At 39.9% G+C, this 26,152-nt stretch overlaps 4 protein-coding genes and 1 long non-coding RNA gene across 5 annotated transcripts; 2 read left to right on the top strand and 3 right to left on the bottom strand.

Annotated features, from left to right (window-relative positions):
- The first annotated feature begins 8,823 nt into the window (after positions 1-8,823).
- On the top strand, positions 8,824-9,578 carry LOC129725575 (uncharacterized). Its single transcript, XR_008728112.1, has 3 exons — positions 8,824-8,956; positions 9,157-9,201; positions 9,258-9,578. It is a non-coding gene; the product is annotated as an uncharacterized LOC129725575 (long non-coding RNA).
- A 4,277-nt stretch (positions 9,579-13,855) lies between these two features.
- On the bottom strand, positions 13,856-17,860 carry LOC129719747 (uncharacterized). Its single transcript, XM_055671145.1, has 2 exons — positions 14,216-17,860; positions 13,856-14,134 (listed from the first exon to the last, which is right to left on the bottom strand). Exons 1-2 carry the CDS (start codon positions 17,858-17,860, stop codon positions 13,856-13,858), a joined length of 3,924 nt encoding a protein of 1,307 aa, XP_055527120.1.
- A 109-nt stretch (positions 17,861-17,969) lies between these two features.
- LOC129719745 (uncharacterized) lies at positions 17,970-19,463 on the bottom strand. Its single transcript, XM_055671144.1, has one exon. The coding sequence runs from the start codon at positions 19,461-19,463 to the stop codon at positions 17,970-17,972; it is 1,494 nt and encodes a 497-aa protein (XP_055527119.1).
- Positions 19,464-22,543: 3,080 nt separating this feature from the next.
- On the top strand, positions 22,544-23,771 carry LOC129722385 (RNA exonuclease 4). The gene is made up of 4 exons (XM_055675786.1): positions 22,544-22,818; positions 22,883-22,936; positions 22,995-23,370; positions 23,429-23,771. The coding sequence occupies exons 1-4, from the start codon at positions 22,779-22,781 to the stop codon at positions 23,646-23,648; spliced, it is 690 nt and encodes a 229-aa protein (XP_055531761.1). The 5' UTR covers positions 22,544-22,778; the 3' UTR covers positions 23,649-23,771.
- LOC129722386 (DNA polymerase epsilon subunit 3) lies at positions 23,730-24,506 on the bottom strand. The gene is made up of 2 exons (XM_055675787.1): positions 24,088-24,506; positions 23,730-24,030 (listed from the first exon to the last, which is right to left on the bottom strand). The coding sequence occupies exons 1-2, from the start codon at positions 24,356-24,358 to the stop codon at positions 23,942-23,944; spliced, it is 360 nt and encodes a 119-aa protein (XP_055531762.1). The 5' UTR covers positions 24,359-24,506; the 3' UTR covers positions 23,730-23,941.
- Positions 24,507-26,152: the final 1,646 nt, after the last annotated feature.

The raw sequence follows: 26,152 nt of genomic DNA, 5'->3' as shown, positions 1-26,152 counted from the left end.
GCTTATTATATCGTAGGGCTAATACTTAACCTAAGCCGATGATTTAAGGATAAAGAGACAGTAAAGTGCCACTGATTTGTGAGTATTAGGAATAATTGTTAAACTAACGGTCAAATTAAGTTAGGGGAAATAACTTCTAGATTTGAAGCGATTCGTCAGAATAAAGCTGCTCAGATAACCAGTGCCGTGCCTTTTAATTTGGTGAGCCAACAGCGTTGTTCGAAAATTTAAATGCTTTGATTTTTTCATCAGACAATTGGTTTAAACTAAAAAGAACAACTTTAACACGACATAAAGGCCCAAATACACACACGGCGCAATGACACCTTCTCCATACAAAATAGAAGGCGTGATCGCTATCCTGCCTTCCATTTTGTATGGAGAAGGCGTCATTACGCCGTGTGTGTATTTGGGCCTTAAGTCTCTCAGCTCCTGTAAGAACAATACCTCAAATCATAAAAAATATAAACAAAAACCTACAACAGATCTAACGACAGGTCACGGTAGCAAAACCCAACAAAAAAAATGATACTAGATTTTATATTGTGCCAAGGCTGACATACACAGGAGACTGTTTTTCATGCGATATTTGCGTAAAGTTGATGTTCTTGACGTCAGTAACAATGCAACTGGTTAGAAATTTTATGCAGCATCTAGTAGACTGATTACTGTCATGAAAATACATCTGAAATAGGAAATATGTGAGATTCAGTTTCGTTTTTAGTTTTAAGTTATGTTTTTAAAGGAGTTGGTAGGTACATAGCACAGAACGGAAGGTCAAGTTCAGGTATATGATCAAACAGAAAGTGTACACAAAGAGGACTGAAAAATCGCGAATGAATTTTCTTTGCCCTCAGCAATATATATTTGTCGTGTACGTTTATGCCACTGCGACAGTGGTATAATGTGACATAATTTATTCGATGTTTTGAATTGACGGTTATTTCAACAGTTTAACCTGTTCAATTCGAACTTTTACGTGAAATGCAAAAACGTTGTGCGAAAACAGCAAAGTTTCACGTTTGTGCAATTTTTTATACAGTCGCCGTTCGATAACTGCAAGACTTTTAACTACAACGCTTTTTAACTGCAAGACCGATAACTGCAACAACTTTGCAGTTATCGGACCGCAATCCGTCAAATTTGATGTCAAAGTCATATTTGACATTGAAGCGACAGTTCTCGCGGGAGGATTCTAAATGCATTCGAAAATGAAAATTGTTAAATCTCTAGAAACATTTCAAAAAGACTCTTTTATTTCTCTAGATTTTTTTCGATTTCGTTTACTTGTTGTCTCTTCATTCTAGATGGGAGATTATAGATCTCCACTAAATAACAATAAAGCAAAATCACCATTGTTGCCGCTGAACCGGTTCGTGCGACGCTGTCAAACTCAACAGCTTAACTGCAAGTCTTTTCTCCGACAACTTTAGCGATCTACTGATACCGACGACTAAACTGCCAGTCTCCAGCTAGAAGAACCTTCATGGATCTGTCAAAGACTAAAGGAAGTAGAAGTGTTGAAGTTGATTGCAAAGATTCGATAAAGTGAATATTTATAATAGAACCGCGTTAAATTTCCTGTTCACGCGAATAAATTAACCCTGCAAACTACCCGCAATCTGTGAGTAAAACAAAGGATGGTAGGTGAAACAAAATTAAAAGATTTATTGTTAATGGGTATAGGAAGTCTAGGAAAGGTGAAAAGATAGTTTGTTCACGTGCAGATAGCAGAGAGACTTGAAATTTTGAGTAGAAAAGAAAACTATCAGTAAAATTAAACCTAATCCTGAATAAATACTTGCAGTTGAGCTGCATCTAACACATCCGCTACAAAAACGAGTTTCGTGAACGAACAACCATGTTATGTGGTTCACTTTCCGTAATTATTATAAGAAAAATAGTAGGAGGGTGGTATTCAAGACACGACCGCATGACGTTGACTACCCTATTCTTATGTTCCATTAAAACAAATAGTAGAGGGAATTGCTACACTTCTATTACAAAACTTCCAGTCACCAAAAGGTACCAGTTGCCGATTATTCTTATTTACTGGTGAGTCCGTCCAGAATTCCAGACATTTCAGTATTTTGCAGTAGCCATGTACTACTAACAGCCACCAGCATTACGGGTGAAATCGGCCCGAGATGACCGGTACTATTTTGTCTTTCCTCCTTTAAGTTGCTAACACCTAGCGTCCGTATGTAACCGGTACGGTTTAGTAATGAAACTGATGGGGTTTGATTGATCGATTACTTTCGAAGGGACTTTAACCCCAATTATCATTCGTCCCTCTGCTTTGCTTGAGGAGAAACAGTCTCTTATATAGCCCAAAGACATACGCTGAATGATGGTGGCTTCTCAAACTTGGCGGTGCCACACCCACACGCGCTATAAACATGCACACACACGCTACAGACTTGCATACACGCCATAAACATACACACACGCTATATAGCAAGCCACACACGCTAGCCACATACCTTATATATTAGGGACACACGCTACAGATATTCACACACGTTATGTGCACACACCCTATATATACATACGCTGGATGATGGTGGCATCTCAAACCACCTGGCGGTGCGAGTCTCTTTCAGTTTCGGGTTGTATTCACCCAACGATATCTGAATCGGATTACCGCTGGTGGGGTCCAACTCAGATCGAAGTGGAGCCGAACTGAAAGAGATAAGAACTGCAGCCAACCACTACCACCGCCGCTGTTGCTCGCTGCTGCTCCACTTCGCCTACTGCCATCGATGGTGATGTCCGCTGCTGCTGCCTGCTGCTAGTAAACTTAACTGATGGGGTGAAATGTTCGAATGGTACCTTTATACCAAGGCTTCGTCAGTTAGTTAGAAAGAAGGAGGGGCTAAGTAGCTGATGAAATGACAAGGAACGAAAATAAGCATCGGAAACAGAAAGTGACAACAACAATAACAACAAAGTCAGATCGATTGTATCCGTTAGTGTCGACTGTGCTTGGGAAGAGAGGTAGTGATTGGCTGAGCGGTATGATTTAGACAATCGATATTAATTACCAATTTTTCAATAGTATCTCCAAGAATAGTTTGTATTTGTTACATAAATTAAACCGTAAAAGAATTCCTGATCGATTGATGCCAAAACCTCGAAAACCTGATTATAAATGACTGAAAAATAAGCGCTCAAAACCTGACCACTTTTCCCTGGTTGAATTACTAGATTTTCAAATTCAGGTGCTTAACTTCGATATAGACGTTAGTCAACGTCAAAAATCCTTTGTGCATTGTTTGGCTAGCTTTCATTACTCAGCGAGGCAGTGCATAGTAGATTTTTTTTTTTTATTCTCGCTTATTTTCCGTCGGTCTAGTTCCGCCACTGTTGTGGCCAATCACCGACGCCCAGGGAGGCGACTCCACACCCAGGACCCTAACTCACGACCCGTTTATTAACGGACCGGCGCCAACGGCTTTACTTCCTCATGCGATAGAAGGCGTGATCCCAGAGATTTTTCGCCTCAGAAAATCTACCGGTGTCGGCTAGGATTGAATCTAGACCAGTTGGGTTGGTTGTGAGTGGATCACGCCACCTCACAACCATCGACACCTATGTCGGCGGTGGGATTCGAACCCAGGCGTCGAGCGTGGTTGGCGAAGACGTTACCAACCACACACACTAGGCCCCCGCTCATCAGTGCATAGTAGATCACAAACAATATTTTGTGACCTGGCGTAAATAGATCATTTTACGAACTGACAGGTGTCACGGATCCTGCTGACTTTGATGTTGCTTTTACTTGCGTTATGTCAGCGGTTCCGAGATTTCTATCAAAATTTCATTCAAGAATTGAGTTTCAGAAACGTCTCGTAAAATGGTCAATTGTAGTGATGAACTTTATCTTCACCCGAGGCTTCGCCTACATATTGGTTATGTAAAGTAGTTCTAAAACGCAATAAATTATGATGCGGAAATATGAATGTCGAATTGATTAATCGAAAAGCTTGCCTATTTTAGTTTTTTGCTATTTGTTGCCACTATTCCTTTAAAAAAATACATATCGACATCATTGAAAACAAAAATGGTAGTGACGGACCCCCCTTCAAATTTTGGCATGGGTCAAGTGTTGCAGTTATCGAACGGCATTCGATAACTGCAATGTTGCAGTTATCGAACGACGACTGTACAGTCAGGTTTTTTTTTCACGCGGTTTTTTTATACGCGGTTTTTTACGAGGTTTTTTTACGCGGATTTTTGAATTAACGCGATTTTTTTACGCGGATTTTTGAATTAACGCGGTTTTTTTACGCGGATTTTTGAATTAACGCGGTTTTTTTTACGCGATACCGCGCTAATTCAAAAAAAATTTCACGAATTTCCGAATTAACGTGGGTTGAAACCAGAAACGTTTAAGTGTTTATCTAGTAAAAGACATAGTCCAAAAAATACTCTCCGCCCACCGAAAGATCCGGAATGACCGTCAAAGAGGACAATTTTAAATACTGGTTCTAGAGCGTCTCGGGTTTTTTCTAAAGCCCTCCTTGCTGGACTACTTTACGCGGATTTTTTAAAAAACGTGGTTTTTTACGCGGATTTTTGAATCAACGCGGTACGCGGATTTTTGAATTAGCGCGGTTTTTTTTACGCGGATTTTTGAATTAACGCGGTTTTTTTACGCGGTTTTTTTACGAGGTACGTCTCCCCCGCGTAAAAAAATAGTAGGAGGGTGGTATTCAAGACACGACCGCATGACGTTGACTACCGTATTCTTATATTCCATTGAAGCAAATAGTAGAGGGAATTGCAACGCTTCTTTAACAAAACTTTTGTATCAAAATTTCGAGGCACCAAAAGGTACCAGTTGCCGATTATTCTCGTTTACTGGTTAATCCGTCCAGAATTCCAGCCATTTTAGTATTTGGCAGTAGCCATTTATTACTAACAGCCACCAGCATAACGGGTGAAACCGGCACGAGATGACCGGTACTATTTTGTCTTTCCTCCTTTCAGCTGCTAACACCTAGCGCTGTCGTGAAATGAACATCAACACAAACATGCATTTTTGCAAGGTTTTTTCCGCTAGCAGCAGCATTTTGTAAAACAGAAAATTCAACTAACCGCTTCTATTATAAAACTGCGAGGCACCAAAAGGTACCAGTTGCCGATTATTCTCGTTAACTGGTAGTCCGTCCAGAATTCCAGCCATTTTAGTATTTTGCAGCAGCTATTTATTACTAACAGCCACCAGCATAACAGGTGAAACCGGCAAGAGATGACCGGTACTATTTTGTTTTTCCTCCGTTTAGCTGCTAACACGTAGCGTCCGTATGTAACCGGTACGATTTAGTAATGAAACTGATGGGGTGAAATGTTCGAACGATACGTTTTATACCAAGGCTTCGTCAGATAATTAGAAAGAAGGAGGGGCTACATAGATGATGAAATGGTAGAGACAAATGTTTCTTGAAAGCTGCGCCGGCCGCTGTCGTAATATTAACACCAACACAAACATGCATTTTTGCAAGGTTTTTTACGCTAGCAGCAGCATTTGGTAAAACAGAAAATTCAATTAGCCGCTTCTGTACCAAAATTTCGAGGCACCAAAAGGTGCCAGTTGCCGATTATAGTTTCCTGGTTAGTCCGTCCAGAATTCCAGCCATTTTAGTATTTTGCAGTAGCTATTTATTACCAACAGCCACCAGCATAACGGGTGAAACCGGCACGAGATGACCGGTACTATTTTGTCTTTCCTCCTTTCAGCTGCTAACACCTAGCGCTGTCGTGAAATTAACATCAACACAAACATGCATTTTTGCAAGGTTTTTTTCCGCTAGCAGCAGCAATTGTAAAACATAAAGTTCAACTAATCGCTTCTATTATAAAACTGCGAGGCACCAAAAGGTGCCAGTTGCCGATTATAGTTTCCTGGTTAGTCCGTCCAGAATTCCAGCCATTTAAGTGTTTTGCAGTAGCCATTTACTACTAAAGCCACCAGCATTACGGGTGAAACCGGCACGAGATGAGCGGTACTCTTTTGTATTTCCTCCTTTCAGCTGCTATCACCTAGCGTCCGCATGTCACTGGTGCGGTTTTGGAATCAGAATGATGGGGCGCCGGCCGCTGTCGTAAAATTAACACCAACAAAAAGATGCATATTTGCAAGGTTTTTTCCGCTAGCAGCAGCATAAACATCGGAAACAGAAAGTGACAACAACAATAACAACAAAGTCAGATCGATTGTATCCGTTAGTGTCGACTGTGCTTGGGAAGAGAGGTAGTGATTGGCTGCGCGGTATGATTTAGACAATCGATATTAATTACCAATTTTTCAATAGTGTATCTCAAACAATAGTTTGTTTTTGTTACATAAATTTAACCGTAAAAGAATTTCTGATCGTTTGATGCCAAAACCTCGAAAACCTGATTATAGATGACTGCAAAATAAGCGCTCAAAACCTGACCACTTTTCTCTGGTTTTCCCTGGTTGAAATACTAGATTTTCAAATTCAGGGGCCTAACTTCGATATAGACGTTAGTCAACGTCAAAAACCTGACTGTATTCGAAAATCTATAATGTGGTATAGTGGAAGTGAAAGTATCAACACCAGAGCTGCGATTAATCCAAGCAACATGCTGACTATGACGAGAGAGAAAATATCATCGCACTCGTTTCTTTCTCTCATGAATAGTCAGCAACCCTCACAGTACGCGTGGAGATCCGACAAGTGATTCAATATCTTGTCTCTTTTGTTGCCATTTTCGGGTTCTAATTGTCAATCGTCGTGAATATACAGAGTTCACTCGGAAATATCACTGCAATGCAAATCAAGGTGATTTTTGGAATATCAAAAATCGTTTCAGTAGCGTGATTATGTCAGTGCCAGCTTGAAGTTTGTTGCTATCAAATTTTTTTAAATTTGATCTGCTTTGCGGTCCGTGACGATCCCAACCCAAGATTTGTCCACCAATGAACTAGGTTTATAATTTCAAACCAGTGGTTATAGGTGTCGCTTGATGGGCTGGCACAACAACCCCGAGTATTCGGAACACAACCGGAACAGGTCCGCATTTTTACATTTTTCAATGAGAGGCATGGTAGGATTTTGAGCACTTCTAAGCACTGCTTTGATCATCGTTACCATGTTACTGAAACATATTCCGGCCATATATTCGAAACTAGTCGATTAACTCCGGCCATCCTCTTCGTTAAAAGAAAATATGAATGAAAACTAGGAGAAAAGCAAAACCGTTCCGGACTGAAATTGAACAGTTTCAAAGTTGAACCGTGCCAAAATTTAACAGGATCTGTATATAAATATACATACCCATACATATTTAAAAGTTTTCTGATTTGCTACCCGCGATTCATTTTTTGCCGCGAACTAACACTGTCTTTAGTTCAACCTACAACAAGCACAATGTTCAAGAATCAAATTAATTAACTCATGCTGTCAAAAAACAAATTAAAATGCAAAAATAAAATTTTTCAGATTAAGATCATTTGAAAAATATTATTAGAATTCTTTTTATTACAATTGGTGTTATGAAGATGCATATTCTCTACTGAGAATAAAAATGAATGATCATACAGATTCAAAATGTACCAAGCTAAAACACGCTCAGTTACAAAACGAAATAATAGTTGTTTATTGACAATGCTTTTAGTCGGCGTGCAGCCAAACCGAACCAAGCGTCGAAAAACATTTACCGCCGCAATTGATGTGTACAAGCTGTTACAGAGAATTTTTGTTATAATATCGTTAACAAATGCTCAAACGATTTCGTTACTTCATAATAGATAGATTATTACTTCTCATATTCGCTGGGTGTCAATAACTCAATCTGAGAAAACGGCGCTTAGTTCGGTTTGATCGCACGCCGACCATATATCAATATCATACATAACAATTGAAGAAAAATCATTGATTTTATGTTTGCTATCCTCATAACATCATGCTGTCAAAATGAACTTGATATTTCTGCTGGTTCAATCTCAGTACAGCCATACCCGAATGATCGAGAAAGATAGCAAGAAAAAAATGAGAGTGAGAGTTGACGCTAAGAGAATCATTATAACATCGCAAACTCTTTTGTAATGAATCATGCATCGTTGTTGGCTGATTCTTGTGTTGCATCATTTTGGCGTAATGTCAGTAGTATGATATTGACTTTCCGCAGCTCTGATCAACACAAGCTATCTGATGTCCCGTACATGTTGGTTTGGAACACGAACCACAATCAATGCTATTTAAAACCGGGTGTTCGAAACTGTTAATGATGCAATTATTGCGAAGGTCTTCCTCTCACGATTGTATCATGTGTGAGCGAGTTATTTATAAAAATTAGTTTGAAACTCTATCGTTGTCATAAATCAAATATGAAGTGTTTTTTTTTTGTTTTTGTTTTAAGGAAGTGCTACTTTGTGATGTAAGATGTTGTACCTCGGGGCAAGACAGCTTAATAATATTGCTTATTACAGATAATATCAACCTTTTTATGATATTATTAGCTTTTTCTAAACTTTCCTTTTGTAGCAACCTCGGTTAAACAAGATGAAAGATATGTTTTGGGTACGTTCATGCTGTTCATTGAAATACTGGATAAACTATACTTGTAACAAATTTTTTTGTGGTTTGTAAGTACGTGAGGAATACTTAAGAAATGAAAAATAATCCAAATTACTATACGCGACACGCAAATCAGTACGAATAGCAACCCAATTCAAAATTGCGCATTGATACCATTTTTACATATTTTACATCATTATATATACCGCCACCTATGACAAATATATCATCTTGCTATAAATGACAGGAGGGAAATATTTTTGCGTTTGTCATCCCGCACCGCACATTCGCTAGATGGCAGTTGATTCGAAGCTAGATTCGAGGGACGTATGGTTGCTAGGTTGTATGGTTGCCTGCCTAACAAAACAAAAAGAAGAAGTAAAGCTTCCTAAGAGCGGTTTGAGCAGGTAACTGAAATTACTAATTTTTGATGCATTTAATCCGCTTTGTTGCAGAGAACTGATCATGGAGATAATCACCCTTTGGATGCCGATCGATCACCGGTATACCATTAGTTTATCAATAGTGTGTACTTAGCAAATGAAGAGCAATTTTTATACGCGTAGGAATTCAACGAGTATTGATCATTATATTATTACCATTTTAGAACATCTATACTCATGGCGATTTAGAATAATGCAAGCCCAAAATCGTAAGTTTTGCAGGAAATATATTGTTACCATGTTATTAATTTATGGCGTTTTTTAGAAACCAGATTTGAAACTTCGCTGTGATCTTTTGCTAATTTCTCGCAAGTGAAATTCGTCGGCAAGGGACTGTATTGTTGCAAAACTCCAAACACGCATAGTAGTATCCAATCTATTTTGCAAACCAGGAACTGATATATGTACTGTGTTTGTGTATAAAGAGGCTCATATATGAGAAAAAGAAAAATGGCTCGAAATCATTTGATTACGTGCAGTGTAAGTATAGATAGAACTTAGATTAGAAAAAAAGATAAAATATTTTGATGTTCCGAGAGAGCATAATGGTATTCGTTCCTATGTTATCAAATAATGATTCATCTTAAAAGGCGTAAGATTTCTTTCTTTATTCGACTGAAATAAATCACATAAAATTCAATAAAAATTATTTGTTTTGCATAAAACGCCTTGTTATGTCTGTAGATGGTCTTTGGCGACCTTTGTTAATCATCCACAGGAATGTAGATTTCTTAATAACTTTTATGTTTCCATTACTATCTGCTATGTTAAATGAATGATTGCTTCCGAATTTACTACTTTTCAAGTTGAGTTCTTCACAAAGATTAGGAAATAACTCTGAGGCCTTATAAATGGGTGCGTTACACTGTTCTTCTGCTGGCTGTACTTTACTTTTGCACTGTGCATTTTCCGATACATACTCATCACAATATTGGTTTTCTGCAACAACAAAAATCGGATTAATTGATTATCCATTATACTTCAAATTTTTGTACTTTCACCTACACTAACGAACTCAGTTTCCATTGTATTTTTTCTCATGTCACTATCAAAATCTTCAGGACAAAAATCTGTCGGATTACTGTTATTTGCAGCATTATATTCCGGGTGCTTAATCGTATCGTTATTACTATTTTCATCTATTATGTCTGTGTTCAAGTCGACGCACACGAACTCAGTCATAGTTATATCTCCAAGGCTTTTACTCCCAGAAAGACCTTCTAAATTTAAAATGTTTTCCAAATGCGGTAAAATAAGGCCAACATCCTGCCGCATACGTCTCCAAAAAAACTTCTGAAAGAAAAGGTGTAGCCTCGAGTGTAGATAAACAATTTCTATGCAAACAATTATATTTATAATCAGAGCATTTTGTGAAATTTCACTAGTAGTACTAGTAGACATATTACAATTGAATATTGAATATTCAATTTTAACGAAACAGATAAACTTATAAAAACCAAAATTCTATTCAGCAAATCTATCAAAACAAATCGATGATGAAGTCAAATTTACGCCATTTTTTGAAAACTGTCAGTTTCAAGTTCAATAAGAATCTGGTGGGAATCCAAGCACAGGTATTCATAAAAGTTAATAATATCAAGTGAAAGGTAATATTATTCTATCGGAAATTATATTGTTATTCGACTGTCCTGCCCCGAGTGTTGTACAGATAAATTTTGTTAGGCAAATATCTAGATATTTTATAATATTGAATCAATACCTTTGTCGATCATGAAATTTTTAAACAGGTTTCATCCTGTTATTTCATTACACCACATGTTTTATCGATCACCCGAGATCCAAACTCTGAAGGTATATCGGTTTTGGACTCATTGAGGCTAGATGCATCCGATGGAATAAAAATAAGGCGGATGAGATTAGATAAACTTGGATAAGCTTCTGGAGCAACGGATAATGTGGTTGTACGAACGGATAATGTGGTTGTAGCATATTAATTTTGCGAACGATATATCGATATACAATATTCACGGATTTCTGGTATTTATACACACACAATCAGAAAATAAAAGTTCGGTAATTATTATTACAATTTCGATCGGTAAGTTTGAGAAAATACAGAGTAGTTTGTAAAATTGATATAACTTTACATATTTTCTGTATTCTGCAAATAATTTTACTGAATCCTGCTATACTTTCTGCTGAACTGTTCGGTAAATTAAACTTTTACCGAATATTGATAAAAACTACCGGACCTACCATAGAGCTATTCGTTGTTCTCCTTCTCCTTCTGGTTGTCAAGTCACATTCTCGGTTCGTTTGAACATTGAAGTTCCTGCGAAAAAAAAGGAGGACGTTTTCCACCAACTTCAGCAAGAAGATGATCGCATAGAACAAATTTTTCGTAAGAATATGATGATAAAATTTGTAAATATTTTAGGCATCAAACCATCACATTATTTGCTTCTATTTCCGAGCATCTGTTGCATGCTAAGTATAGTTTACACCGCCATGTTAATGGACACAACCGGAAGATCCTCGGCTTTAAAACTCTGAGCACATGCACAGCCCACAGCAGTAAAAAACGTTTAATTGATTTTCACTCGTACAAATTTGGTGCGGCGAACGTCGATTTTTGATTTTTTTATTTTCAATAGTTAAAATTTTTAATAATATTTGAATAAAAATATTAATATAAATTTACGTTACATCATATTTCTGGTTTTTTAAATAATTAAAAGTGAACAAATAACAAACATCACAGATCTTTCAGTACTGTCTTACACAACTTACAGATTTGATAGGTGGTTTTGGCAACTAATTGCATTCGCCGATTTCGAGCAGATTTCGAACTGTTTTAAATCGGAATTTTGAAACCGAAGGATAACGATAGAAAATTTTTGAAAATCATGATTTTATTTGAATGAACCGGTTCTTAGAAAAGAGCGAAAGAATGAACGGCTCACGAAAAAGAGCCACGGTTTTCTGAGCGCACTAGAACTGATGGATTCACGCGAACCCGAAGTTTACCGAGAAAATACGAACTGTCAACGCTCATTGTGAACCATGAGCCGTTCATATGAGTCTGCTCGGAACGGTGAGTGAGCGGTTCAGAGCCGCTTTTTCAAAAGAGCCGTTTCGCACACCCCTATGTGATGTCTTGCTCTTCGGCCTAAATAACTCAGTTATACATTTTGCCAAAGCCCGTCGACATGTTGAGCAGGAGTGCGAATAAAATAGCTTGTCCCCGGGTCGTTTCACACCTCCTGTTTTACTGGTCTTATTCGGGTTATTCGCGTTTAAAGAGATTTTGAAGGCTGTTCGCACCTACGTGAACATCCATATGTAATTGTCAAAATGTACGTGAATACAAAAGAAAAAATATTTCGAATTTCGAAAACTGCACACGAAAAAGCAGGTCTTCTTCACACAGAGTTCTATTCCACAAAATCAATATGCGTCGAAGCGAAACTAATTCAGAACACTTTTATATTAAATTGAAATAAGTCGTAGAATGATCTTTCACATTGTGTGGATGTAACTAATATCTTCTTTTCAATGGTAGTACAAAGGATTTAGCAAATAGGATATGCAATCTCTCTGGTACAGCGATACTATGTAAATCGCAGATTCTAAAGCAAAGCAAAGCCTTGCTACTACCATGATGTATAAAGACATGGTGTAACGATATGTCAAAAGCAGAATCGGCCATATTGGAAAAAAATTGCCAGCGAGTAGGTTTGTTTATAAACAACTGGAGCATAAAAATTATCGCATCTCATAATATATCATTTAAATGCATTTAAATTATAAATATGCCAATGCTACATACCCTGCTACCAATATTCATTAATTTAAGAAACAACTTCCAACTTAAAACACCTGAATTTGCGGTATTCAATTGCCTAGTTAGTCAGGATTTATCAACAAACACGAAAAATTTATTCGCTGTTCCATAGTGATGCTTCGTCTCCAACCCTTCAAAGTGAAGAAAACGCTTCCTCTCCCCGCGCCTACTTTTTAATCAAACCGTTGCACCATGTTCTACTCATCATGGCTACTACATTCTAAATCGGAACTCGACATTCTGTTATACACCGACTTCGCATCCAACTGTTTGAGTGTACAGGACAATTGCGGGGCTTGCAGATTCTATAAGCATTCGAATCCTAATCACTTCTCGTGACGGACGCAATTTAAATATTCCTTTCATCCCCGTACCTTTCAGTAGTAAAAATTTGCAAATTTCCAGATCGATTATATTATTCGTACTCATACGTCAAAAGTGTAATATAAAACATCTTTCAAATGCTTGTGATAACCATTATTGCTGGGAAACTTGAGAGAATTTAAAAGTAATAATATAGAATAAACACATAATCGCATTAAAAGAGTGCACCTGTAGTGTTTTCGCATGGCAGATTTATACCAGTGTGTATGACAGATTTCAATAAAAGAAGTATAAATTCTATTTATTTTCCGTGTAAAATGCGTTCTTTCCACTACAAGGGAGCGCTGCAAAATTCACTGAGCGCTCAGCAGTTTTCGATTCACAGATGTTGAGAACTGATCCAAAATTCCCGGGGGTGGTTCCTTTTCTTGGTGAGTGGACTGTATCCAAAATTCGGAAAGCACGTGAACAATTTCCTTGGTGAGCGGCAATCTAGCTATACTGCCGATGGAAGCAGCGTTGCCTCTTGGGCCTTCCGTCACTAAATAAATGACACTCCACTGTTCGGAAAGCTACCTTAACTATTTATTCTACACGTATTTTATATTAGCAACTACTTTTATTTTCTACACGATTTATTTTCTACTTAACATATCTTGGGTATTTTAATTTACGTTGGATAACTATGTTTCCTGGGGCGATTGGCGAATAAGAATGGCTCCTTCCTCTGCAGTCTAACTGGTTTTGTTCAGCTCTAGAAGCCACCGGCGCCAAAGAAATCCGCTCTTCTCAGGTGGAACATCACGAAAACGGTCCGTAACAACCTCCGGGATGATGATGCACTGATGCTGGTGACACTTATGCAGTTGCTTGTCATCGCACCGCCCTGACGTCCCATGCAGCAATTGTTGTTGAATACCGACAGGGGTGGTTCGCTGTGGTTTGTGATATTTACTACGGTTGTGATATTCGAAGTAGCCAACATCCTCGCCCGCGCTGAAATTGCTGGATTTCTGAAACGAAAAGAGAAAAGCCTTTCGCGCACCAGGTGAACGGGCTACGATGTGCCAACACTATTGGGAGTTGTCCTCTACTGCTGATGATGCCGGCAGTATGCAGATCTTTTCAACAGGTCTTTTCAAAATTCCAGCTGCAGTTTTTAGCGTGACAACCCTGACGACTCCATCGTCTCCAGGATGCACCTCTTGAACTCTACCCAGCTTCCATTTAATTGGTGGTAGGTTTTCCTCCCGTATAACGACTAACTGCCCTTCGGTAATCGGAACTGCAGGACGCCAACGCTTGGTTCTTCCTTGCAGTTGGGCTAAGTACTCCAAGTGCCATCTCTTCCGAAACTCCTGCAGCTTCTTTTGCATGACCTGCCAATGCCTGAGTCGATTCATGGGAATAGTGGAATAATCTGGATCTGAGAGTTGTTGCAGAGATGTTCCAATTAAAAAATGACCTGGTGTCAGCGGCTCAAAATCGTTGGGGTCATCAGACATGGGTGTCAACGGTCTTGAATTGAGACAGCCTTCAACTTGCGCCAGAAGAGTGCTCATGTCTTCGATAGATGCAGCGTGATCCCCGAGAACCCGCACTAAATGGTATTTAGCTGATTTAACTGCCGCTTCCCATAAGCCACCGAAATGGGGAGCACTCGGTGGGTTGAAGTGCCAATAAATTCCTTCGTTTGCACATTCCTTCATCACGCACTCTTGGTGTTCCTTACTACGTACCAGTTCGAACAACAATTTCAACTGGTTTCGAGCTCCAACGAAATTCGTACCATTGTCCGAGAATATTTCCGAACATCTACCTCTCCTCGCGATGAATCTACGCAATGCCTTCAGAAAACACTCCGTAGAAAGGTCTGTCACAAGCTCCAAGTGCACTGCCTTTGTACACATACAAACAAACACCGCAACATAGCCCTTCACAGCTGTGCGGCGAGGTCCTGGGCGCACATAAATAGGACCGAAATAGTCCACCCCAGTTTTGGAAAACGGGCGGGCGGCAGTCACTCGCGCTGCCGGCAACTCCCCCATCAACTGTTGGATTGATTTCGGTTTAACTCTGAAACATCGCTGACAATTATGTACAATCTGTCGTGCTACGGTGCGACCACCCAACGGCCAGTATTTTAATCTCACCGTACCAAGCAGTAATTGCGGACCTGCGTGTAGTAACTTATGGTGGTAATGCTCAAGAAGAAGCCTTGTGAATGGATGCCTTGCTGGGAGCACGACGGGGTGCTTAGTTTCCTCGTTACTAAGTGAATTGGCTAGTCGTCCTCCAACTCTAATTAATTTCTCCTCTGACATTACCGGGTTAAACCAGCGTAACGGTGAGTTCCGTTGTACAACTGAATTGTTCGAGAGTGCCTTCCACTCGTTCACAAATACCTCTCTCTGCACGCAACGAATCAACATCTGCTCTGCCAATTTCAGCTCCGATGCCTTTAAGAAGCCACTCCGTTCATTTCGCTCCACTCCTTTGGAACGATCCAGACGTCTACAAAAGTGTGCAGTACACCTCAAAAGCGCTGTGAACGTCGAAAATTTCCGTACGTACCAAGAGCTAAATGCTTCCTGCTGGCTTGTGCAATGCAGAACCGAACGACGAGCTTCTCGGGTTACATCCTCTGTAATAGACTCGGCTGGCTGCTCTGGCCAGAATTCCCTTTCTGCTTTGAGCCACGCCGGGCCTTCCCACCAAAGAACGTTGTTCTGAATTTGATTCGGGTTAATTCCCCGTGAGGTAAGATCGGCAGGATTCTCTAATCCCGGAACATGCCGCCATATCTTATTTTCGGTAAGCACTTGGATTTTTGCTACCCTATTAGCTACAAAGGTTGTCCATGTTGACGGCGCACCCTTGATCCATCTGAGGACGCAGGTGGAATCCGTCCAAAAGGTCATTTCCATGTCCATTTTCAGAGCCTCAACCACTTGTTTCGATAGTTCTGCCGCCATGCGTGCTCCGCATAATTCCAACCTTGGTATGGATTGGCATTGCAGCGGTGCCACCTTAGATTTGGAAGTGAGTAGTGCGACTGAAACATTTCCTCCTGTATCAATGCTTCTGACATACGCACACGCTCCATACGCACGCTCGGACGTGTCTGAAAACACGTGCAGCTCCACAGAGACTGCTTTCGGTCGAATCACACAACGACTTATCACCAGCTCGTTCAACAATAGTAGCTGACCGTGAAAATATCTCCAATCACCTTGAACCTTCACTGGTAGGGGCTGATCCCACCCCAATCGGTTATCCTTTTCATCCTTCAAGCACCACAGCAACTGCATAAACACCTTAGCAGTTGTTATCACCGCTCCAATCAAGCCCAGCGGATCAAAAAGTGTAGCGATGATCGATAGAATTCTGCGTTTCGTTAGTGTTTCGCCCTCAGTTAAATCTGGTACCTTAAAACGGAATTTAAATACGTCCGTGTTTGGATGCCAGATGAGTCCCAACGTTCTTACTGCTGGATCTGAATCCAGTTGGTATCCCTCGGTCCTTACCACTGCTAAATTGTCCTCTGACATGCCTTGCAAGGCTGAGGGACAATTTGACGCCCACTTCCTCAATCGAAAGCCGCCCTTCTGCAGCATTTCCTCTAACTGCATTCTTAACATTAATGCTGTTTCCTCATCATCGACCCCAGTCAAAACGTCGTCCATATACACATCTTGATCCACAGCCCTTGCTGCGAGAGGAAAATGTGTTCGCTCATCCATAGCGAGTTGTTTGAGAGTCCTGGTTGCTAGAAACGGTGCAGGCCTGGTTCCGTACGTCACCGTGGTTAGCTCATATGTTTCGGCATTTTTGCTGCTATCTGTTCGCCACAAGATGCTTTGAAGCGGCCTATCCGCTGCGTTAATTTCAATTTGCCTAAACATTTTCTCGACATCAGAAACTAACATGATTTGCTTCGTTCGACTACGCAAAATAATCGATCGGAGATCCTCCTGTACTACTGGCCCCGTCAGTAATATATCGTTTAGCGACACACCGGTTGCCGTTTTACAAGACGCGTCAAATACTACCCTGACCTTAGTAGTAGTACTCTCTTGCTTAACCACCGGATGATGTGGTAAATAGCAGCGAGTTCCTTGCTCTAGGGAACGCGTTTCCACCTTACGCATATGTCCCAGTTGTAGGTATTCCTCCATAAACTGATCGTACTGCTGCCGCAGCTCTACGTTCTTCAGTAACCTACGTTCTAATCCTTGCAGTCGCCGAAATGCGATGTCCCTTGACTCGCCAATCTTTGCCAATGCGCCTTCAACCTTGGGTAGGGAAACTGTGTACCGACCATCGGAACCTCGTTTCACAGTTTGAGCAAACTGCTCCTCGCAGCGTAACTCTTCCGGAGAATAATTTGTGGGAGGACCAATCTCCTCACAAGACCAAAAACGACTTAATAATTCTTCCAGACCGACCGTCATATTGCAGGAAGTAACCGAATTATGTTGGAAATTATCCACCGCACCGGAAACTACCCATCCAAAGACTGACTCCGTCAGCATCGGTAGATTTTCTCCCAGCCGAACCTCATTTCCGGTGTTAAAAAATGAAAAGAAATGCTGTATGCCTAGCACCAAGTCTACTGCCTTAGATACGAAAAATGCTGGATCCGCTAGTTCGACACCAGTCGGAATTTTCCATCCAGCCAAATTCACATTTGTTATGGGGAGATTGGCCGTCACTTTAGGCAACAGTAGAAATTCCATTCTACGCGTGAAGTCTGTTACTCGAGACTTGATGGTGGTGTTTGCTGTTTGTTTTACCCTTGTACTCAAGTCGCCAATTCCGCATACTGCCACGTCAGACCTTTGACGTTTAAGTTTCATTTTTTTGAGCCAATCCTACTGTCATAAAGTTGCATTCGGAGCCGGAATCTAGTAAAGCTCTCGCTGGAAAACGAAAGCCTTGGTCGTCTTCCACCAATACGACCGCTGTAGCCAGCAGCACGGATGATATTTTATGACCAGATACATTTGCAGACACTTGAGTACCCGATGTACTAGCAGCCTGCGATGACACCTCTTTGGTTACACCACTGTCTTTGCTAATCCTTTCCTTAGCAGCATGGTTGCTTTCAGCTCTGAAGCATACCAACGTGTGATGCTTTTCCTTACAGATGTGGCAAACGTATTTTGATGGACAATCCGAAGCCCTGTGCCCCTTTTTAAAGCAATTCCTACAAAGAGAATGCGTCCGAAGTAGTTTATCCCGGGCAGACACCGTAAGCCGCTGAAACGCTGAACATAAATACAACGGATGCGACTCTGTGCACGCCACGCAATTTCCCGTTGTGTTTTGAACAACATTATGACTATGACGTGCTGGAGTAAAACCCTTCCTAAATTGTCGTGAAAACTCTGGCTTGGCTTCCGTAGGCTTCGTGTGTAATGATCCAAGAACTCGTACCCTCCTTTGTAGAAACTCGGTCAAATCTTTCACTGTGTCATTTTCCTTCGTCGAAGAATATTCTTCCCAGGCACGTCTTGTTGTGTTATCTAATCGTGTGGATAGAATGTCCAACAATAGCAAATCCTTGTAATCTACTGGTTGTATAAGCTGATCCAGTGTCTGAACAACCCGTTCAAAGCCTCCCAACAAGGCCTGCAACTCAGCGGAAGATTCTCTCGTTAACGAAGGTAGCTTGAAAAGTGCTTGCACCTGCCTTCGTTTCAGAAACTTGCTATCATTATATCGTTTTGTAAGCGTATCCCAGGCAATTTGGTAATTTGCCCTTGTAATAGATAGTGGGTCTATCAACGCTTTTGCCTCACCAGCCAAACATCCCTTTAGGTAGTGGAACTTCTCAACATCGGGTAGATCGGCCTTCCAGTGAATCAACGAAGTGTAAAGATCTCGAAAACTCAACCACTCATCAATATTTCCATCAAACGTTTGAAGTTTGATTTGTGGGAGACGAACGTGCTCAACGGTAGGTTGCTGCGTCGTTTCATTGGCGCGAAGAGAAGTATTCATGGCCGGATGTTCCTCCAATTCCTTAACCTTGTCCAAAAGTGCCGATTTTACCGCATAGTACTTGTTGCCAAACTCCGACCGCTGCTGTATATAAGCTTCATCCTCTGCCGTATAGTCTTCGTGAATTTCGATTTCCAAGATGACGTCATTCACCTTCTCCCACAACTCTTCTAGCTTCTCAAGTCGCACCGTCACCTGGCTAGCAGTAGTTTCAACACTGAACGCTTGTGCAAACTCACCGATATCCTTAAACATGGTTAGAAACGACTTCAATTTAGCTTGAAGCGTCTTTAGCGCGGGGGCCTTTTTAGAACTGGTCGATGTCGTCGCCGGCATTGCGACGTTTACGATTTGACAGGGCGATTTGAAAAACGAATAATTGGATGTAATAATCTGTGAAGTCTGGAACTTCGGCTGAACATATACTGTAGAGCTATTCTATATTTACCTGGAGAAACAGGGTTTGTTGCAATCTCTACAAAACAGTTTAACCGGAACAGCAATTTGAATTTAAAGAAGAACAGTGCGATCAATTTCCAATATCACATCTGCCTTCTTGCGTGCCAACCTTTCTTAACGCCTAAATTGCGATTAAGCTCTATCAGTCTCTCACTCCAATTGCGCGACGATCATTCACATTCAAACAGTGTCGAAAGAAAATTTATTTTGTAGTAAAATTCAAACTGTCCGACCTCGGCCGGACATATACCAGCTTAACTGACCTTAGAAAGCAGTAGCTGCAACCTATTTTCCAAAATAGTGCCACGAATCTATCAGTGATCGCATCCCATTAACAATGCAAGATCACTCAGACGGCCAGTGAGAACGACAAACTCCAATAGATTGATCCAATCAACCCCACCGTGCCGATAAAAAGTGTGGTTGGAGTGAGCAAATACTAGCCTCGACTGGACATATACAATTGGTGTAATAAAAAAACTGACCTGAGAGAAAACAGCAGTCGATGCGATACCAATCAATCTCTCCGTGTGCGCTGGGTGCTGCTGCTTGCCTTTGTGTGGGGCAGCTGATCGATGCAATAACAACAGTAGATTAACAGCGTCGAATTAAAACAGCAGTGTCGCCGTCGCAGATGTATGCCGGTTCGCAGGTTAGTTTCAGTTGGATATCAGAATAATTAGCTGATTTTTGACCCGTTGTGTCCTTTCAGTTTATGGTGATTAAACTGCACGTCTGGATTGACTCTGCGCGCGTGGATTATTAACCACCACGGTGCCGTCGGCTCTCGTCGTAAGATTGGTTGCAGAGAACGTATAGAAAATAAAGGGAAATGCTGTTGTAGACTCCGTAAAAGGCCTAGCAACGGTAGGACATATAATTCTGTATTTAATTTACCTGGACAAACCAGGACAACCAGCCCGTTCCGGGTAGGTTTCCTGTCGGCGCTGCTCCTTAGAGTGAAGTGATGTGTGAATAAATCGTAGCAGTACTGTGCTACTTCACGTTGCCGGTTGTATGATTGCGTTAGTTGACGATTGTGTAATCCGAACTCCTCTAAAGTAGATCGCCCAAAAAAGACGCTCCTTTGCTCCTATGCGATCACGATGGCGGGTAATTGTTCACCTTCATACCTCCAATTATGCGAAAATAACGATGGCGCCCTTGCGCGGTATTTTAATCGCTTTAATTCCTCCGGAATCCTCCCTAGAATCCGGTTCGAAGGACCAAAATGTTGAGAACTGATCCAAAATTCCCGGGGGTGGTTCCTTTTCTTGGTGAGTGGACTGTATACAAAATTCGGAAAGCACGTGAACAATTTCCTTGGTGAGCGGCAATCTAGCTATACTGCCGATGGAAGCAGCGTTGCCTCTTGGGCCTTCCGTCACTAAATAAATGACACTCCACTGTTCGGAAAGCTACCTTAACTATTTATTCTACACGTATTTTATATTAGCAACTACTTTTATTTTCTACACGATTTATTTTCTACTTAACATATCTTGGGTATTTTAATTTACGTTGGATAACTATGTTTCCTGGGGCGATTGGCGAATAAGAATGGCTCCTTCCTCTGCAGTCTAACTGGTTTTGTTCAGCTCTAGAAGCCACCGGCGCCAAAGAAATCCGCTCTTCTCAGGTGGAACATCACGAAAACGGTCCGTAACAACCTCCGGGATGATGATGCACTGATGCTGGTGACACTTATGCAGTTGCTTGTCATCGCACCGCCCTGACGTCCCATGCAGCAATTGTTGTTGAATACCGACAGGGGTGGTTCGCTGTGGTTTGTGATATTTACTACGGTTGTGATATTCGAAGTAGCCAACAACAGATGACCTTCCGTTCTGTGTACAGTGTGTTGAAATTGCATTTTCTTAGTTTCTTTCTTTCTTTCTTCTGTTTTCGAGCCTAAGCCGTCACTGTCAGCTCGATGGGTGGAGGGCCAGTTGCAGCGACTATATGCCCTGTTATCACTTTTGTGGATCGGTGGTATATCACGTAACTATTTTTGCAGCTTTTCATATGTCTAACTTTGTTTCTTTAATAAATGCACAAATCTTTTTGTATTCTTCTAGTTTTTCAGATTTAAATAATTCTACTAGGTTGGAGTATTTTTTGGCGGCTTCGTACTTGTTTCGTATGCTCTCATATTTTTTGCATCTGAAAATTAGATGTCTGCGGTCTCTACTTCACCGCATAGGTCGCAATTCGGGCACTCTACCAGTTTCATTTTTGATAACCAGAATTTTGACCAGTCATGGCCAGCCATGAGTCGATTCAGCTGTCTAACTTGTTGTCCGTTAAGCTCCAGATTGGTGAACCATGGTTTTTCTAAGAATTCACTTTGAATTTTATAGAAGGTTTTTCCTTTTTCTACCGTGTAATCTTTATACCACTTATTTGCTTGTAGCAGTTTTCGATTTTTTAAAATCCAGTATGCATCCTTATATGAAATCATGTTTTCTATTTCTTCGCAATTTTTTCTGTCCAACCCGATGTTAGCCAGAGCATCTGCTACTTCGTTACCTTTTTCGCCCACATGGCTTGGTATCCACTGAAAGGATACCCTCCAGTGTGCTGCTAGCTTTAGTATGTCGTTGAGTGTTTGCTCTCTTTTCGAGTGTTCTTTAGCGTTATTTAGTATCTCGCAGGCCGATTTTGAGTCTGTGAAAATGACTTGATCTTCTAACTGCTCCACTTGAATCACATTCAATGCTATTCTGATAGCTATTATTTCAGCTCCGGTAATCTAATGTAGTTTAAATCTACCGCTGACTGCAAATACATCATCATCATTTTTACTGCAGCGCCAGCTGTCAGTCGAACAGTCATTTTAATCGCCTATAATCCCGGTATATCAAGCTCCAGTTACACTACTTGAACCAAGTACTTGTTTATTTACCTGAATATCGATAGGCCTATTCAACCGTGTGCCTTTTGGTGCCAATGCCAACCTAATCTATTTTGGCCTGTTGACAGTTGACTGTGAATATAACGAAAGAATGGTACAAAACAAATTATACGAAAATTTACATTTTTCATTACTGCAACGAGTTTTTTCAACAAAAGTTTTTATGAAATCAGTGGAAACTCACATATTGGGTTTGGAAATGTTTTATATGCAGCAGAAAATACGAATTGGCAAGTGAACCTTAATTCTTCTCCCGGTAAGATTGCATACCATAAAACATGCTCAATGTAGTGGATAAAACGGAATCGGGAAGTGCATGTGAGTTTTCTACGCCAGTGATCCTGTTTTGTAAACACAGACTTCATGTATTCATTTTGTTTAGATGCTGCAGACATGGAGAATATACTGAGTATAGGGAATTTAAGCCTAAACAGTGGTAAGCACAAGAGATTGCTTCCAGACAACTGAGTGTGGTAACTTTTGTATCATTTCAGAGAAAATTTTTAGCAAAAAAACAAGCAATAAAGTTCTCCGTTTACGGCCTAAAATATTTTCTGCAGAGTTAACAGAATGTCTGGCGCTGGACTGCGAGTTCGTCGGTACGGGATCGGATGGTAAAGAGCACATGCTTGCCCGAGTTTCGATTGTAAACGAACGAGGTGAGGTAATACTGGATACTTATGTAAAGCCCCAGAAGACTGTGATAGATTATCGAACCGAAATAAGTGGTATCCGACCTGAGCTAATGGAATCCGGAAAAGACTTTAGCTCTGTGCGAGAGACTGTTAAAATTTTACTACACGGCCGTATTCTTGTTGGCCATGCATTGAAAAATGATTTGCTAGTGCTCAATTTACGGCATCCAAGACAGTAAGTTGAATGATTTTAATTCTACCAGGAAAATATTGACGATTTTACTTGTTTACAGCATGGTTCGAGATACGTCGCGTTTTCATCCGATAGCTCGACGTATTCGGGCCCTCGGTACACCAAGTCTTAGAAACTTATCCAAACTTATTCTCGGTGAGGAAATTCAAAACGGAATTCACGATTCCATTGAGGATGCGAGTGCTGCGATGAAAATTTACCGAATATTTCAGGAAGAGTGGGAAAAATCTCTACGAAAAGTAACACGCAGGCAGCGATGACGATAGTATAAACCGGTTAACCTTGTTAGGGCATTGTATAAAAAAAGTTTCAACGTGAATTGTAAATGAATGTGCTTAAAATAGTTTGTAATAAAGTTTTTAATTAGGCAATTTCATTATTCATATTCGTTTGACACTTATTCAGCAGCTTGTTGAAAGGTGTATTTCATATTTTCAATCTTAATTAGGTGCAAACAAATATTTCCCTTTTAAAATTATGTAGAGTAGCAGCTATAATAATGTAGTCATATTAAAAATTTTCCCGTTCACAACGAATTGCTTCTAGAGCTCCATCAGTCGCCTACGTTTTCATCCTCAGGGGCCTCTTCTGTTTCTGTTTTGTCTTTTTTCTCCTTCTTATTTTTGACTAATTTCCGATAATCTAGAGAAAACGAATGTACTCATTACCAGTAATCAATATATTTTTAGCAAAACATACTTTCCAGATCTTTCTTCAATGGCTTAATAAAACTATCAAACTCGATTTCCTCCAAACCACCAAAAATGTGATCTACGCTGAGAGTTTTCTGTTTGTTTCTTTGAGCTACGGCCGTTGCCGCCGAGGTCAGGTACAGCACAAACACTGAAGTAGCACGGGTCAACGCCGTTCGTGTTTCACTGGCAATTTTTACATCTGCCGGTAGAGCCTCCTTCATCAAACGAGTAACAACGGTATTAGGCAGATTAAGATCTTCGATACGTTCGACCATTTTGCCTTAGCTAAATACTTTCACACAAACGGAGTTCAATTAGAGTGAATCTCTTCTGTTTTTTCGCAAATTTCACACTGGTTCTTAAGTTTAATGCGTTTTTATAGAAGTTTGCGAGGGAAACAAGATTGTGTGTTCAAGGTAAGCAACGATCCAATTATGATGACAGTTCTACAAGGTATGCTATTCACGTCGATGCATTAGTATTAGTGATCGTTATGAACTTTTTCCAATTTTGTATGAAATTTGAAATGATTTTGCATTTTAAACTAAACTTATACAACATACTTTCCTGAAAAGTTATAGAAATGGTGTTGAAACATGTTTTATTTGTGGGGAATACATAAACATGCTGCGGTTTAGGTAAAATATGCTATTTTTCATCAATTTGCCGGTAACCTTTTTGCACTTTTTGTTTTTTTATTGTAGACTAATAGCGCTTCTAAATAGAGTCGCTTATGTTTCATACAGTAACAAAAGTCATGAGCTATGACAATGACTAAGATTATGCTCCAACTATTAGAAATATAGCATTTTTATATATATTATTTCGACATATTGTCGCATTTTTTCACAATAAATCTAAATTAATATCAATTTTTAGTGTGTTTCAACTGCACTCAAAATATTTTTCACATTATTGTTATGTGAAATTTCCTGTACTTATTCATTTTCTGTCATTTTGCATGATTTATGTGACAAACATAACATCTACGTGAAAATTACATGCATACTATATATGCATGTATGCGTAGTATCAACGTGAACTTGGCAACGTCAAACAGAATGTCATAGAAGAAGTATCGCGTGAACTCTCTATGTGAAAATACACAGAAATCAAAATGGCGAAGCTGTTGTCTAATTCAGTCTCTGACAACAAAATAGAATTTCTCGACGGCTTGCCAATAAGTGAGCTTTCGAAAAACCGTACGAATTTGACATCGAGCCTTGAGCTTACAGGTTTCAAACAGATTTAGTTCAAAGGTCGAGGAGTTTCCTATACATAAACAGTTGCAGCTTACCATAGTTATCGCCGGCGAATGTCGTAATATTTGTCCGTTTTTATGTCGTTTGATTCATTTACGAATCGGCGATTTTGCATGGCTGTGCGATTTATCAAGCAACATATTTCTATGATTTCTAAAAACTATTTGCAGTCTTTTAAGAATTGGGGAAACAAAATTTGGAAATTTTACGTTGTATCAAACGTAGTAGCTAGCAGATAATCGAATGCTTTTCATTTTACCGGTAGTTGAATTCTACGTGAAAGTCACATAAAATGCATAGGTCTGCTGTATAAGATTCATAGGATAAATCATTTCACCAGATCATGATGAACTCAAATGACAATTACGTAGAATCTACGTGAAAATGACAGTGGAAAATATTCACATAACTTTTCCGGTAATTATGACGTGAAAATTATTTTGAGTGTGGAGATTCACTCTCCAATTAAAAAAATCAAATATAAAACAACATAAAACGAGAAATTTCCGAAAATGTTCCGAATTCCATACAAGAAACGAAAACTTTCATAACGAGATTTGTTTGTGTGCGTGGATAGATAAAAATGTGGCATACCTTGTAGAACTGTCATCATACTTGCACGCTCCCTAAAATGAATTCAAAAATGATTAGAAAACAATTCATTTCCATAAAAAGTGGAACAACACGAAAATTGAGTAACTCTGTTGTTATTCAAAATTGTGTAACCATAGTATGGGCAAATACTGTGTATTTATTATTCAGAATGATGTATACAATTGAACTCATTTTTTGTGTTTAATAAAACTC

This window comes from Wyeomyia smithii, chromosome 2, assembly GCF_029784165.1.
Source record: "Wyeomyia smithii strain HCP4-BCI-WySm-NY-G18 chromosome 2, ASM2978416v1, whole genome shotgun sequence".
Classification (NCBI taxonomy): domain Eukaryota; kingdom Metazoa; phylum Arthropoda; class Insecta; order Diptera; family Culicidae; genus Wyeomyia; species Wyeomyia smithii.
The sequence above is the reverse complement of the archived record's forward strand: the minus strand, read 5'-3'. Positions and strand labels throughout refer to the sequence as shown.

What these genes read in the sequence shown, in the direction of transcription:
- LOC129719747 (XM_055671145.1), bottom strand. Translation starts at nt 17,860, where the DNA reads ATGGAATTTCTACTGTTGCCTAAAGTGACGGCCAATCTCCCCATAACA. An exon ending in TACTGCCGGCATCATCAGCA is followed by an intron (nt 14,135 to 14,215) that starts GTAGAGGACAAC and finishes TTTTCGTTTCAG; the next exon opens with AAATCCAGCAATTTCAGCGC.
- LOC129722386 (XM_055675787.1), bottom strand. Translation starts at nt 24,358, where the DNA reads ATGGTCGAACGTATCGAAGATCTTAATCTGCCTAATACCGTTGTTACT. An exon ending in ATTGAAGAAAGATCTGGAAA is followed by an intron (nt 24,031 to 24,087) that starts GTATGTTTTGCT and finishes CGTTTTCTCTAG; the next exon opens with ATTATCGGAAATTAGTCAAA.
- LOC129722385 (XM_055675786.1), top strand. Translation starts at nt 22,779, where the DNA reads ATGCTCAATGTAGTGGATAAAACGGAATCGGGAAGTGCAT. An exon ending in AACGGAATCGGGAAGTGCAT is followed by an intron (nt 22,819 to 22,882) that starts GTGAGTTTTCTA and finishes CATTTTGTTTAG; the next exon opens with ATGCTGCAGACATGGAGAAT. An exon ending in AATTTACGGCATCCAAGACA is followed by an intron (nt 23,371 to 23,428) that starts GTAAGTTGAATG and finishes ACTTGTTTACAG; the next exon opens with CATGGTTCGAGATACGTCGC.
- LOC129719745 (XM_055671144.1), bottom strand. Translation starts at nt 19,463, where the DNA reads ATGCCGGCGACGACATCGACCAGTTCTAAAAAGGCCCCCGCGCTAAAG.